Here is a 15156-nt window from a genome sequence, read left to right as displayed (position 1 = left end):
CAGCCTTACTAACCTTTGTTAATCTGCCTGCTGGTCACATCTTTGTATGGCATCTGTGCTCACTCATGGGGGAAAGAGTTTCTGGAAGAAGCAACAGCAATAACCAAGGCAAATGTGGGGAAGTGGTTGCATGGGTTTTTTTTAGCATGTCTGGGATGTAGGTTTACTTCATTTTCTCGAGATAGTGAAGACATTATTTCACACCATTTTGTTAATTTCATATGACTTTAAAGTGAGAAACTCACTATGTCATGCCTCCTAAAATAATTTGATTGGTGATTTCATCATTAAGCCAAAAAGTGGAAATTTGGATTAGGGATACTAAATAAACAAACAAATCTGTTTTTAACTAGTAGTAACATATGCGTATGTCTTAATAAACTTCCTCATCATTTAGGGTTTTTTGGTTTGGGGGTTTTGTTTTGTTTTGTTTTTAGTTTTGTTTTCTTTTTAAAATTTTAAATTTGGTTAAGGCTTTTTTGCTTGCTTTTTCTTCGATTTGATTTTCCTTTTTTACATTTTAATTTTGGTTATTTTGGGGCCATTTTTGATTTTGTTTTTCCAAAGGACGCGGATTCTGATAGCGGGGACGATTCTGACAAGAGGTCCTGTGAAGAGAGCTGGAAACTGATTACTTCCCTCAGAGAAAAGCTACCTCCCAGCAAGTTGCAAACCATTGTTAAAAAATGTGGCCTCCCCAGCAGTGGGAAGAAACGAGAACCAATTAAAATGTATCAAATCCCCCAAAGAAGGCGCCTGAGTAAAGATTCCAAGTGGGTCACCATCTCAGATCTTAAGATTCAGGCTGTAAAAGAAATTTGCTATGAGGTTGCACTCAACGATTTCAGGCACAGTCGGCAGGAGATTGAAGCCTTGGCCATTGTTAAGATGAAAGAGCTTTGTGCCATGTATGGAAAGAAAGATCCCAATGAGCGGGACTCCTGGCGGGCAGTGGCCAGGGATGTCTGGGACACTGTTGGTGTCGGTGATGAGAAGATTGAGGACATGATGGCCAGCAAAGGTGGAACTGATGTAGATGACCTCAAGGTTCACATAGACAAGCTGGAAGATATTTTGCAAGAAGTCAAAAAGCAAAATAATATGAAAGATGAGGAGATAAAAGTGTTAAGAAATAAAATGCTGAAAATGGAAAAAGTCTTGCCACTGATTGGATCTCAGGAACAGAAAACCCAAGGAAACCACAAAGCAAAGGAGCCCGTTTGTGTTGGTGTCAATAACAAGTGTGAGAATGATATAAGTAAAGGAGGGAATGGGGAACTTGGGAAAGAAGAGCGTGTTTCCCAGCTGATGAACGGGGACCCAGCTTTTCGACGTGGACGCCTGCGCTGGATGAGGCAAGAGCAAATCCGGTTTAAGAACCTACAGCAGCAGGAGATAACGAAGCAGCTTCGTCGGCAGAATGTACCCCATAGGTTCATCCCTCCTGAGAACCGGAAGCCCCGGTTCCCATTTAAGAGCAATCCTAAACACAGGAATTCTTGGAGTCCTGGGACACACATCATCATAACAGAAGATGAGGTTATAGAGCTTAGAATTCCAAAAGGTGAAGAAGGAAGTAAAGGAAGTAGAGACGAGGGCCAAGAAAAAGGGGGTAGGGCAGCTTCTAAGGATCCCCAGGTACCCTGGGGCTCTCAGGGCACGCGAAGTCAAGATCACATCCAAGTTAGCAAGCAGCCTATTAATAATCAACAACAGCCACCTCAGCTACGCTGGAGAAGCAATTCACTCAATAATGGCCAACCGAAAGGTGTGCGCTGTCCGGCGTCTGCCTCCTCAGAATCATTAAACTTCCACAGTGGTCACCCCACTGCTGATCTGCAGACTTTCCAGGCAAAGCGTCATATTCATCAGCACCGTCAGCCCTACTGTAATTATAACACTGGAGGTCAGTTAGAGGGCATTGCAGCCAGTTCTCATCAGAAGCAGACTGACAGATCCAGCCACTGTAGCCAGTTTGTGACACCTCCTCGGATGAGGCGACAGTTCTCAGCACCCAATCTCAAAGCTGGTCGAGAAACCACAGTATAAATTTCTGGACAAACTTGAAATCTTGATGGAGGAAACGGGCAATGTTAGCTGATGATTTGAGTTGATACTTTATGATTTTAATGTTGTGTTCCTACAAATATTACCTGGTTTTAATACTGTTACAACATAAAACACTGGTAAATGTTTCATCACATCCCTTTTACTTGTATATCATAAATGGGCAGTTTCTGGAATATTGGATAAAACATTGAGACCTCCCTTATTTTTCTGAGGCTTTTCTCCTTTCTTGGTGCCTAGATAATTAATATACTTACTTACACAGACTTGTCTTGTTTTGGTGTAAGTTTGTTTTATTTTTTAATGCCTATACATTGATCTAATATCCAGAAAGACCTGCCTCTTAGTTTATACAAACATTCAGAGGGGAATTTGATATGTAGAATTAAACGTCTGTTATTTCCCTGTAAATGTTAGACATTGGTTTAAAAAATAACAGTGTGCAACTGTGTGGGCACAACTTTGTATTTTTCATCCATGTCTAGACCTTTTTTTTAAATATAATTGGAATTTTTATAAGCCACAACTAAATCTCTACAGACGTATTTTGTAAGATACAGCTTTGCATCTTCCACAGAACTTTCAGATCATCTTCTTCTAAATTTTACAGAGAGCTGACTCGATAGTTGTTTTTTTCTTTCATGTACGAAATTTGTCCAAATACCGAAATCTTTAAATTGGCACTATGTATGTGTTTCTGTTTGTGGTTTGCATTTTGAAGTTTAACGTATCATTTTATACACACACGTACACACACAAAATGAACTGTTCACCAAAGTTGTGCCAACAGAAATACCAACAAAATATTTGCATAAGTGCTTTGGGCAGTCTATATAAGTTTGTAGGGCGGTTATTTGGTGAGGAGAGGGCAAAGGTAGGGGACATAGGGAGAAGCCTTCAGCAAACACCTGTGTGCCACTTCCTTTCAGGTGGTGCTGAGATAGTGAAAGAACAGTTGATGCTGGTTGTGTTTGGAGTAAAAGAGCAGACACATAATCCACTGCCTTTTGGAATAGCAGTAGTAATGCTTAACAAATACTCCAGCAAGGAAGGAGAAATGCTGATGAACTTTTATTGTATCAATACCTCATTTTACTGTGTTGTGGTCTCAGTCTGCCTCACTGGAGAATCCACTATAACAGATGGATTTTAATAGAAAGAAAAGAATAGTTTTCTGCATCCTTCCCCATCCTTGAACTTATCAGAACCTTTTTTTAAAAAAGGCAGTGTGAAGAGCCAGATATGTTGAGATTCCCTGACTTCACGTTGTTGAAGATTGATAAGTCACACAAATTCATCTTTTAAACCCTTGTCTTACAGATGGTGTGAAAAATTGTAGCCAATATAGCAATTAGCATTCAAGAGAGCCTTAAAGATTGTGATTATGTGGTTATTTTTTTTTTCCTTTGTGTGTGCCACAGTGCTTTATTAGGACACATTTTTAATCATAGTATTTGTTTCTTTGCTCCTAAGAAAATGCTTTCTTTCTTAATGCACAGAAAATTGCTTCCAATTAACTTTTTTTTTCCCCGAAGAAGAAAAGCTTTGGGGGATAGTTTTGCTTTTAGTGCTGGAACACTCCTTGTCTTCAACTGAGGTTTTATGGCAGATTAGATATGCATGAATGATGTTTATAATGGGTTGACATAATTGAGATGACAATCTCCTATGCCTTGTGGTTTGAATGTACTCAGTAGGCTACTTCAAATCAGTCACTTCAGTGCATCTTGTGTAAACCTGTTATCCTTCTTAATTCCTGTTTAGACATAGGTATGTTTACTTCCTATTTTCTAATACTCATTTTCTAATATTAAAAATAATAATTACTTAGCTTTCAACTCTGTAGCAACAGTGGGCTCTCATTTCCCTAAGGCGAGATAACATAAGATAGGCCCATGTATTTTCATTTTAATGGTGGCCTTTTAATCTTGTTATGGACAAGTGCCAACCTTCCCCAGCAACCAGTGGTTGTGAATTACTTTCTACTAGTAATCAGATGATGCTATCAAATGTAGAGTTATATAATATTTTCACTTGCAAATATGGGTTGCGGTAAGGACCATATCCACAATGATATTTCAAGGAATTAGGTATGTGTTTGTGTTTCATCTGTGGATCCAGGCACCTTCTTATTTGAAATGTTTAGCTCTCTAAAGGAGCCCTTTATTTCATAGACAACCAGGAAGAAATGAAATCGAGCTTTGATTGATTGCCATATATGTCTTGATATCAGAGCTTATTTTAGAAAATAATTTTGCATGAATAAAATTGCTTCATTGAATCTGTTACTAAATAAATAACTAGTGTCATTCCTTTGTGAGCTATTGGTATAGCCTCTATTTCTTTGTTGGTTTTTTTTTTTTTTTTAATTAAAAGGTATCTTTCCCTAAGCTTAAATATTACAAGACCAAAAAGAAGTGGTTATTATTAAACCATTATTATACTATTGAAGTATTTCTAGCTATTATAAGAGCAAATGAGGATGTGTGTGTGTGCTATCGAAATTATATAATGATCTGACAATAATGGAAATGTAGAAGAGTCCTAATTAATTGGGATAGCTTCACAAACCAGAATGGTATTCCTTAGAGAGTTAACGACATTCAGTTTATCTAATAAGTCTAAACCAAAGGGCTTTTCCCTTATGTACTCTTGCTTCTGATTCTTACCAGCACTGCTAATTGTTTCTCCTTTCACGTGATAATACAATGACTAGCAATTGTTTAGTACATTGAAGTGACTTGAAGTGACCTTGCATGCTTTAGGTGCAAGTTGATGGTGAACAAAACAAAACAAAATACTGAATTCATCACACCAATGTCTGCATTAAAGGCTATCAAACTGCAGGAAGTTACAAAGACTTCCTATAATTGGCTGCTCTACCCCTAAGCCTTACTGGTCCTTTGTAGACTTGCCTTAGTGATTTGGACAAAAGACTGAGGAGGGGAAGATGCCTGTGTCCTGGTGTGCCTTAATGAAGAAGGCTTCTTAGAAGCAATGCAAACCAAGAATTTGTTCTGTAATATCAGGGCCAGGTTCTTTATGATGACCAGTTTTCCTCTTTGTCCATTTTATGTCATCTTTACCAGATTTTAAAATCTGTAGATACTTAGTTTCAACCACTTTAGGTTGTGAAATAAATATATTGGTTTTCTTCCCTTTATTCCTGTAAAAAGAAGTTGTAAATCTTGCTAAAGAACTGTGGACTTTTCCACCCCCCACCCCCAGTATCTTAAACAAAAAAAAAAAATGCTTGAAGATTGTCCTTGAGTGTAAGATCTGCCTTTTCAGAAAGGGAGAATTAGTTTGTAATGTTCAGAAATAAAGTTCTCATTCAATAAAAGCTGAAGTCCCATCTTTTCAGAGTGTGATTTCTCTGATGTGGGAGGAGGGAAAAGTAAAACAGGATAATGCTAATTAAACATGGTCTTGACTTATTTATTACTTTTTCATCTGAAGATGCTTACAAACCAGATCTTCTTAAAATAATTCTACATGAAGTTGATTAGTTTAAAGCTTTTGTCTTGCTGCCCTCTTCTATTTAACAAAAATTTTGTCTTAAATTGGGATCTTTAAGCCCTACTTTCTGCTACATTTCACTTGAATAAAAACTTTCCTAGTGTAAGATGAATGAGGATATATATCACTTTCTGATTTCTCTGAGTTTACTTTAAACTGTTTTCAAGATTTTTGTTTTATAGCCTTGATTCCAAGTTCTTTTAAATGAAATGATACACTTCCCTTCAGTAGGGGAAGTTTGAGTAGCTCTATACAGCTTTAAAAAAAAAAAAAAAATCCCTCCTTTAACCTCTCTTTTTCTCCACCCAAAGTATTGATAGTGTGCTAGGGAGAAAACAGGAAAAAGAGGAATATATTCCTGGAGTAGACCATCAGTCTTACTGAAAATTTGGACATGATGTTATTTTTTATATTGAAAAGCAATACAGTCGTCCATTATGGAGTAGAACACAAAGTCTGCGTGAGTTTTTAATGTGAATTTAGAATTGTACAGATAATTTAAGCTTGGATTAGTCTGTTTCAGGCCTCATATCAAGGTACCGCCTTTTATTTCTCTGCTATTGGAGAAGCTGGTGGAAAAGTTGCCAAGAGATCACATTTATAGAGTGGCACAGACAGTTACAGTACAGTGTAACACATGCAGTGATACTTTGTATGTAGAGGATGAGAGTCACATCCTAAGGGGAGAGTAGGAGTTTTTTTGAAGGAGGAAGCCCTGAGCCAGAAGCAGAGCCCCAAAATACAACTGAGAATTAACCCAAGTGAAGAATGACAAGGGGTATGGGGAAGCATGTTAGAAAAAGGAATGGCAGGGAACCAGGCCTTGAGGTGAAAGACAGCAGGCACCGTGCAGGTACCGGGAAGTGTGAGTGATTTGGGGTGGTCAGACCACCAGCTGCCTGTGGAGGAGTGGGGAAGAGATGATGGGAGATCGGGAGGCAAGGGGGGGAAATCCTGGCATGGTCAGTTGGAATTTTGTCTTGAGTATGAGGGGAAAGCTGCAGGATGATTTTAAACAGGGAAATTGCATTATTTGACTCACCTTTTAGAAAGTTCACTCTAAGCAAAGGAGAGGGTGGGTTGCAGGGAGGCGAGTTCAGAGCTAGTGTGTCAGTTGGGAGATTGCTGTGTGAACCAAATGAGAAGTGCTGCTTTTCCAAACTAAGGTAGGGAGAAAGGAGAGAGGGGTTTGCAGGTAGAATCAACAAATCAGTTTGTCAGGGAACAAACCCTGGTATATAACCCACAAGAACATGGAGGCTGTTAGTTGGATCATAGGTGGAAAGCGAGTTGCCAAGTGGAGACTCAGAGATTAGGAAAAAAAGGGAGCTGTTGAAGTCTAAGAGCAGGCCTCATGGAACCCTTGGAGGAAGAGGGCAGAGGCTGTGGCCACAGTGCTGCTGGGGGTGAGGAACAAGTTTAGGTGTTGACAAGAACTGGGGTATCACCTTGTGTGTGGTGTTACTGCTTGCTAATTGTAATCTGCCATTAAAAGAGGAAGGGCAATGTTAGCAAAAGGAGCCAAGCCCTGTAACATCAAAAACAGCCTAACCAGAAAACCCAGAATGGTGACATTGATTTTCCACCTCCTCAGAGATGCCCTGTCTGCTTGTGCCAGTTTGTCTCTCACCTACAGTACAGCAGTGGCCTCCTAACTGTCTCTTTGCTTCTATTCTTGACCCCCATAATTCATTGTCCACACGGCAACATCTTTTAAAAACATCATCTTTTGAAAACAAAGCGGATCTTATCAGTGGCCTGCTGTGGCTTCTTATTACACTTAAAAATTCAAACCTCTTGCTATAGCCTACGAGGCTTTACATTGTTTTTTGGCTGCTTACCTACCTCTCTAGCTTCATCTGTCAACACTCTCACACTGCAGATTCCCTGGTCTTTTGTTCCTTGAGCACGCCAAATTTGTCCCCACTTCAGGGCATTTGCACTTCCTCAAGGCTAGGATCCTTTTCCATCAACAGCAACAACCCCTCTTTCAGATCTGAGCTCACAGGCCACTTTTCCTGCCTCAGCCCACTCCAGGCAGCGTCTCACACAGACGCTATAGGCTATCCGTTTGATAGTGATATAGTGTCTGTATCTTTTTTCTTCCATGGTGATGTAAACTCACCTAGAATAAGTACCTTATATTTCTTGTTCATTTCACCATTCATCTATACACATTACCCAGAAAATTGGTTCTCAGAGTGCTGTGTGCATCAGAATCCCCTGTTCAGGAGCTGGGTCCCATCCTCAGGGTTTGATTCTCTAGGTCCGAGGTGGGTCCCTATAATTTGTATTTCTGATAGTTCCCCTGTACCACCAGTGCTGCTGGTCCAGGGACCTCCTTTGAAAATCATTGATCTAGTAAAGGGATCTGCAAGCTTTTTCTGTAAAGGGCCTGATAGTAAATATTTTAGGCTTTGTGGGCCATGTGGTATGTGTTGCAACTATGCAACACTGCTGTTGAAGTGGGGCAACCACCATAGGCTGTATGCAAATGAAGGGGAGTAGCCGAGTTCCAGAAACTGGTGGTGGGCTGGATTTGGCCTGCAGGCCATAGTTTGGGGACCCCTGATCTAGAAAATAGTCACTTTTGAGAACTGTTGATCTGGAAGATCAATATGTGACTGCTTGTATTGTGTGACAGATGCCTCATGGAGTTCACAGTGTTGTGGAGGACACAGCCTTTAGACAGACAATCACAGAAATAGTCCTTCAGTACATCTGTGGAAATTGCCAACAGGGAAAAATCCAGAGGGCTCTGAACATTTACAGCAGGGAGACCTCTTTTCTTCTGGGGGATGAAAGACAACTAGTCCCTCCTTGCTCTCAACTGATGATGAGCTTTCTTTTTATTTCACTAGGAAAAAAAGAAGCAATCAGAAGAAAACTTCCTTTTTTTCCCACCTGTAGTTCTACATGCATCTGCGCCCTCCTGTTAATGGATGAACTGCCCTTGTTCCTGTCTTAGCGCAGCCTTGTCTGCATGCATCTTGCGTTACCTTCTCAAGGACTACTGTGCATTTATGCCCTTCTCTTTGACAACTTCAGTTTTTCTCTGTCAGCATACAAACATGTCTTCATTTCACCAATTTCAGAAAAGTCCCATGTCCCCTGCTAGCTCCCTTTGCGTTTCTGTGTTCCTTTTTATAGAAATACCCTTGAGTTTTCTGTACTTATTGTTTCCTGCTTGTCCATCTTTCATTCTCTCTTTGTAGTTTTTCCTATCCCCAGTTTTGCTTGAGTCACTCTCTCAGACTTTTATTCCCACTTTGTCACTCTAGCCACTTTTATTGGGGTCATCCAAGAGCTCCACGGTGACAAATCTCAGTCCACATCTTACTAAATCAGCAGCATTTGACACAGTTGCCTACTCTTTACTTCTTGAAGCACTTTCTTCTCTTGGCTTCCATGATATCATACTATTGATTTTCCTCCCACCATACTGGCTAGTTCTTTCCTGGTCTCTGTGGCCTGAGACCTTGGACTACTTCCATATTTGTATCCATTCCATCCCAGGTGATATCATGCATTAATTTCTACAGCTCTGTCTTCCATCTTTACACTAATGATGATGATGATGATAATGGTAGCTCGCATATGTTGAGCCTCCACTATGTGCCAGTATACCTTTTACATGTATCAACTCATTGAATCTTCACAACACCCCTCTTCTGTGAGGGGTAGGTATTTTTCCCATTTTACATATGAGGATAGTGAGGCACAAAGAAGCTAATAACTTTGCCAGAGTCACACAGCTAATAAGTGGGGGAGCCAGCTTCAGCCTCAGGCCATCTGTCTGCAAACTACAGTCCTGCCTTGCTTCTGAGTAGATCTCAGAAGATCTACTCTCTCTGCCTGGGTTCTCTGTCCTTAATCCTAGATACAGACATACAATCTACGACCTGAGGTCTGGGTAGTTAGTAGGCATCTCACAGTTAAACTATCTAAACCTGTCTTTTCCCTCTGTTTCTCCGTCCTAGTAAATGGCAACACTATTCACCACCTAGTTGGTTAGGTTAAAAATCCAAGTTATCCTCAGTTTCTCCCTTTTTCCCCACACCCCGCCATCAAATCATCAGAAGGCCCTGTTTCCTCTGCCTGTAAAGCACATCCCACCTCCTCTCTATTTTCACAACCTTTACTGCTGACACCTCAGGCCAGGCCATCACCACACTGCTGTGACAGCCTCAGAGCTCCTCTCCTTGCTCCCACAATTGCTCCCAAGCCCTCAGGCTTTTCTCCACAGAGTGGGATTTCTTAAGCTTACACTAGACCACATTACTTCCCAGCTCTAAAACTGTCAGTGGTGTCCCTTAGAACAAAATCCAAAGTCCTTACCTTGGCCTCTAAGGCCATCTGCAATCCAGTCCCTACCTGGCCACTCCTCAACTGCCTCTTTACTCCACCCACATGGGTTTACTTGCTTTTTAACATACCAGGCTCCTTTCTATCTCAGGACCTTTGCACTTGCTGTTCAGTTTTACTTTGTTTGGAATCCCACCTCCCTCCACCGCTCACCCATAGATCTCAGGTCTCTGATTAAATGATCTCGTTAGAGGGGCCTTCCCTGGCCATCTTATCTAAAAGTCTCCCTTCCATTCCCTCCTTCTCCCATGGCCTCTAATACCTACCTTTTTTTTTTTTTTTTTTTTTAATCTTTCTAATCTTTCTTATATTTCTGTCTACTGAAATCATAGTGTTATACTGCATTTGTTTACTGTTTATTGTCTCTCTCTCCCTCACCAATGGGACCTTCATCTTACTGGCTTGTGTATTCCCAGCATTCAGTACAAAATAGGGACCAAAAGTTATTTGTTGAATAAATGAATTCATGGTCAGTGGTTGAAGAAAGCATGCTTAAGAGTCTGATTGCCTAGTTTCAAATCCCACTCCACCACTGCTAGCTAGCTCTGTGATCTTTGGAAAGTTACTTAATTTCTTCCTCTTTAACATGAAAATAACAATAATTACCATCTTTGTAGGATTATTTGGAATAATCCGTGTTAAACATTAAACACAGCTCCTGGTGTAAAATAAGCTTAAAAACAAGGGTGAGTGGGTGGGAAAGAGCATTCCAGAAGAGGGAACAGCCAGTGAATGCTGTGCCTTTATAAATATGAAACATGTTTTGAACTAGTCAGGAGTTTTTCAAACACAAAAGGCTGCCGCTGAACATTTTTTAGTTAGCTTTCCAAATTATTCTAGTTTACACCATGAAATGGAAAGAACAGTATCTCAATCTCTATCCATTTGTTATAGGAGAATGCAACACTTAGAATTTTTCTGATGATCTATAAAATGTCTTTTTTGGAAGCTCATAAGCAGTCTGGTTTTGTGGGATGGGGGAGAGGGGTGATGCAAGAAATGGTGTTGTTATTTGGACCTCTAACTACTCATAGGAACTTGTCTCTGGTCAAAATGCATTAAAATTTTTAGGTCCATAGAGTTATAGAAATTTTTTTATGTTGGAACCTTTAGGGAAGGTCATCCTAACACCTTTGCTGTCCGAGTCTAGGGATTTTGTTTTCATTGGTAGTTTGACCAGCCCATAAACCTATTCTTGAAGAAATCCTCAAGATAAAATATTAACAGTTCTCCATCTGATGCCTTATAGGTAAACCAGCAGTCTTTTTTCTTTTTGCTGGAACAATGCCATACAATATATAACTTTATAGAAAATAAACCCCCCACCCCCATCAGCTTTTTATTTGGGAACATTTCAAACCTACAGAGAAGCTGAAAAAGTAGTACATTGAACGCTTGTATACCTGTATTTATGTATTTTTGCTTAAAAGTAAGTTGCAGACATCATCATAGGGTACCCCTAAATATTGCTGTATGTATCTCCAAAGATAAAGGATATTCTAATACCATTATCCCATTGGAGAAGGGTAATACTGATTCAATATCATTTTCAAATTTTCCTAATTGTCTCAAAATAGAAATGTTTTTGATGTGTATGTTTTAATTCAGTCAAGGTTTATACATTGCATTTGGTTGTGATGTTTCTTATTTTTCTTGTCTGATATTTTTGAAGAGATCAGACTCCATTCTGGATTTGTCTCTTTCCTCAAGCTTAGATTTAGCTTAAACACTTTTGGTAATAATGTAATAAAGGTGTGGATGTGTACTTCTCATTGTACCACATCAGTAGGCACAAAATGCCAATTTGTCCTAATAGTAATAAGTTTAATGATTTGGTTAATGTGTTATTTCCCAGATCTCTCCATTGAAAAGAAGCGGTTTTCCTTTTTATTAGAAGATCATATGGGGGTGGCACTTTGAGATTGTATGACTATTCTGTATACCATCCATCTTTTGCTCAGTTGTTTTAGCATTTATTGATAATCTTTGATTCATTTACTATGTAGAGATCGCAATACGGTGATTTTCTAATTGTCATTCTATATTGATTAGCTGGCTTTTTCCTGTAAAGAAAAGCTTTCACTTCTCTCTTTAAGTATCACTGTGGACTCATGGATTCTTTTTATAGTCAACACATTATATTATTTTTCTGTTCTTATTTATCAGCCAGCAGGAGCCTGCATCCTTTTGAAATGGCCCCATCTGTCATTGAGTACTCCCTTGCTTTCTGGCACAAAATATTTGAGGCTCACCTTGTACTCTTCTTGCTGCAAACCCACACAGTTGGCCATTTTCTAAGGATCCCTGGTTCCTTTTCATGGGGAATGGTATTTAGAACCCAAGGATCTGGGTGCTACAAATAAGCTTTTTAAAGACATTGCCTGTCATTTTGAGAGTGCTGTGCCGTTTAAGAGGACTTTAACATGTACTTTTAAGTGGTTCATCAGAAGTCCTTCTGCAATCTTGCATGGTAGGCAGGTCAAATACTAAAAATCTTCATTTTAGTGGGAATGAAAGTGAGGTTCAGAAAGGATTGAACTTTCCCAGGGTTGTATGGCTAGTAAGAGCAAGTGCCAGGCCAAAACCCAGGGCTTTTTACCTGCTAGTTTAATTTGCTTTTCTTTTTTTCTTCCACAGTGTGTTTCTCTGTCTGATAAAGCCATGTCTCTTGGCTCTTGGTCACTGCCAGCCTCACTAGATAAAGAAAGCTTCCTTTGTGAGACTAATGATAAATGCCCAGAGCCTCAGAGAATATTTGCATCCTTCTTAGCATTGCAATTGGGAGCTCCTTTCAAAAGGAGTCTGCTCCAGAGGCTTTCACTGGTGCTCTGAACTGCCTAGGGTCTTGGATTTGTGGCTTGGAGAGCCCTGTTTGAAAACAGAATACATGGTTATACCTAAACCCTCTGACTCTTGATAGCCTGTAATTGGGTCACTCCTTGGGAAGCAAAGGTAGCAGAAAACCCAGGCAGTATATTTTAAAATGCTGTGCTTGCGCTGTGATTTGATACTTTATTATGCGAAGATTTCTTTTCTTAACTCTACTTGTTTTGTTTTCATTAAAATTCACTAAATGATGCTTCCTTCAAAATATGTTGATATTTATTCTAAGAAAAAAAGGTGAATATAGCAAATCCAGTTCGTCATTAATTTTAATATACATTAGCAAGTTGAACAAATTAAGGAACTATGCTCAGTTTCTCTCCAGATTTTTATATGTTAAAATGTATTCATTACTAGATTACTTTAGCTAATTGTTTGGTTATGTGTTAAGATTTTTTTTCTTATTTGTAAATCATACTTATGATGGTATGTAAATACATTATATTGGAAACATTATATTTAGACCATCTACGCTTTAAAAATGAACTTTTTTTTCTTTTTTAAAGAAATCTGCACTTTGGACTATTTTTTTTTCCTTCATTTTCTGTCTATTTTAAGGAAGCTCTTTAAGTTAGACTTCTCTAATTCCTTTTTTACTCTACATCTCAAAATTGAGCACTTGACAGTGGAATGCCTTAAATCCCATTAGAGTGGATCAGTGTTTGTCAACCTGGGAAGGAATCATTTTAGGCATTTTTTTTTTTCTATTTAATGTCTCCCTACCATGAAATATTAACACCAGAAATATACTGAATATTTATTTATATACTGTATGTATATCTGTGCTTTATACAAAAAAAGAATTTTTTTTTTCATCCCCCAAGAACCATTTGCTCCCCTCAGAGGTGATAATTACTTTCACTGAGAATGCCTGGAGTAATGAAGGATAAATCTGATTTGTCTCATAACGATGTATTTTGTATTACAATAGTATATTTTAAAATAAGCTATCTTTCTTGAATAACTAAATGCAATCTATAAACTATGACTGTCCTACTAGCACTGTGAAATTTTGGTTAACTGAAGGCTAAACTCATCCTGTAGCTGCAAAAATATTAATTTTTTACACACAGGAACTTCAAATACTACAATCCTACTCTTCCACATCTAAACGGATAATTGGGATTGTTGGTGTACTCGTAGGCTTAATCTTTACCAGTTTTGTTTCCCTCTGGAATTCCTTGATGTGTAATATTACTTAAGTGTATTTTAACATTTAAGGGACACATACATTTTTTCCCCCCAAATCACCCCTTTCTCCTACCCCTATTCCAAATCAGGAATGCTTGAGTCTTTGAGGAAGTAGAAGGAGAGAGCCTGCAGTTAAATTCTTTTAGTGAGAACCCACTGGAGACTATCGTATGTGCCTGTGCTTTTTATCTCTGTGGGTCTATTTGTTGTTGTTTCTTGCCTCTGTCTCTCTTTCTTTTCTTTGCCTTTTGCTTTCTCTCTTTCCCCGAATATTCCTTTCATTTCTCTTTTTTCTTTCCTCTGATTTCCTCTCTCTCCTACATGTTATCTCCTTTCTTTTTGTTCAGGATTATGAGAGTAAATTGCAGGCCTTGCAGAAGCAGGTGGAAACGCGATCCCTCGCTGCAGAAACCACTGAAGAGGAAGAAGAAGAGGAAGAAGGTGAAACCTAGAGAACAAAATGCTCCTATGCATATCTTTGGGATCTGTGTGACTAGCAGATTAGTCCTTTATCTCTGATCAGTATTGGATTCCTGGAGGTTGGCTCTATTATTTATTGACATTTTCCTGAGCGAGTTTGAAGATGATGTTAGAAATGTTCAATGCTGTGGACCCAGCTGTATGTTGTGTGAAGTGGGGTGGGATTGATGGTGTTCCTTAGAACTTTACACGGTTTCTGACCACAGTCTCCGTATAGTAAACATCCTGATAGATCTTTTGGACAGTACATATACTGTCTCCTATTATTGTACATATGAAGTTCATATATTTGTTCAAATAAATATAGATTTTAGTCTTTGGTAGATAGTCTGTTCTGGTTGCTGGGTTTTGGTTTATATCAGAGACTTTCCAGCTAGAACTTTGGGATATATCAGTGTATTTTGAAGCCATTTCTGATAGATTTCTAATCACATTTAGTCATCCCTACCTGTGTTATGTTTTCTAGAATTTCTTAGCTGAATTAAGATTTTCATTGTTAGTTATTGATTTATAATACAGCATGAACATTCATCCCTTCTCATGTCTCCACCCAAACTCTCAGTAATCTCGAGGCTTCAGATTAACTTTGAAGGAACTCTTAATTTATGTACTAAATTCTTTATTTTTAAATATCCAAGTGAAATATGACTC

The 15156-nt window shown here is 38.9% G+C and overlaps 1 protein-coding gene across 11 annotated transcripts in view; it reads left to right on the top strand.

Moving 5' to 3' along the window:
* Positions 1 to 15156, top strand: part of KIF1B (kinesin family member 1B) — a 186250-nt gene that overhangs the window by 114620 nt on the left and 56474 nt on the right. For 9 of the 11 annotated variants that reach the window (XM_037828553.1, XM_037828556.1, XM_037828555.1 and 6 more), the window contains one exon: positions 14373 to 14466. In XM_037828553.1, the coding sequence (XP_037684481.1) occupies positions 14373 to 14466 (94 nt within the window). Of the gene's footprint in view, positions 1 to 567; positions 4409 to 14372; positions 14467 to 15156 lie in introns of those variants that run through there. The other 2 variants (XM_037828561.1, XM_037828562.1) reach the window with 2 other exon arrangements.

Source organism: Choloepus didactylus, chromosome 2 (assembly GCF_015220235.1).
Source record: "Choloepus didactylus isolate mChoDid1 chromosome 2, mChoDid1.pri, whole genome shotgun sequence".
Lineage (NCBI taxonomy): Eukaryota > Metazoa > Chordata > Mammalia > Pilosa > Megalonychidae > Choloepus > Choloepus didactylus.
Note: the sequence above shows the minus strand (reverse complement) of the source record. Positions and strands in the feature narration are given on the sequence as shown.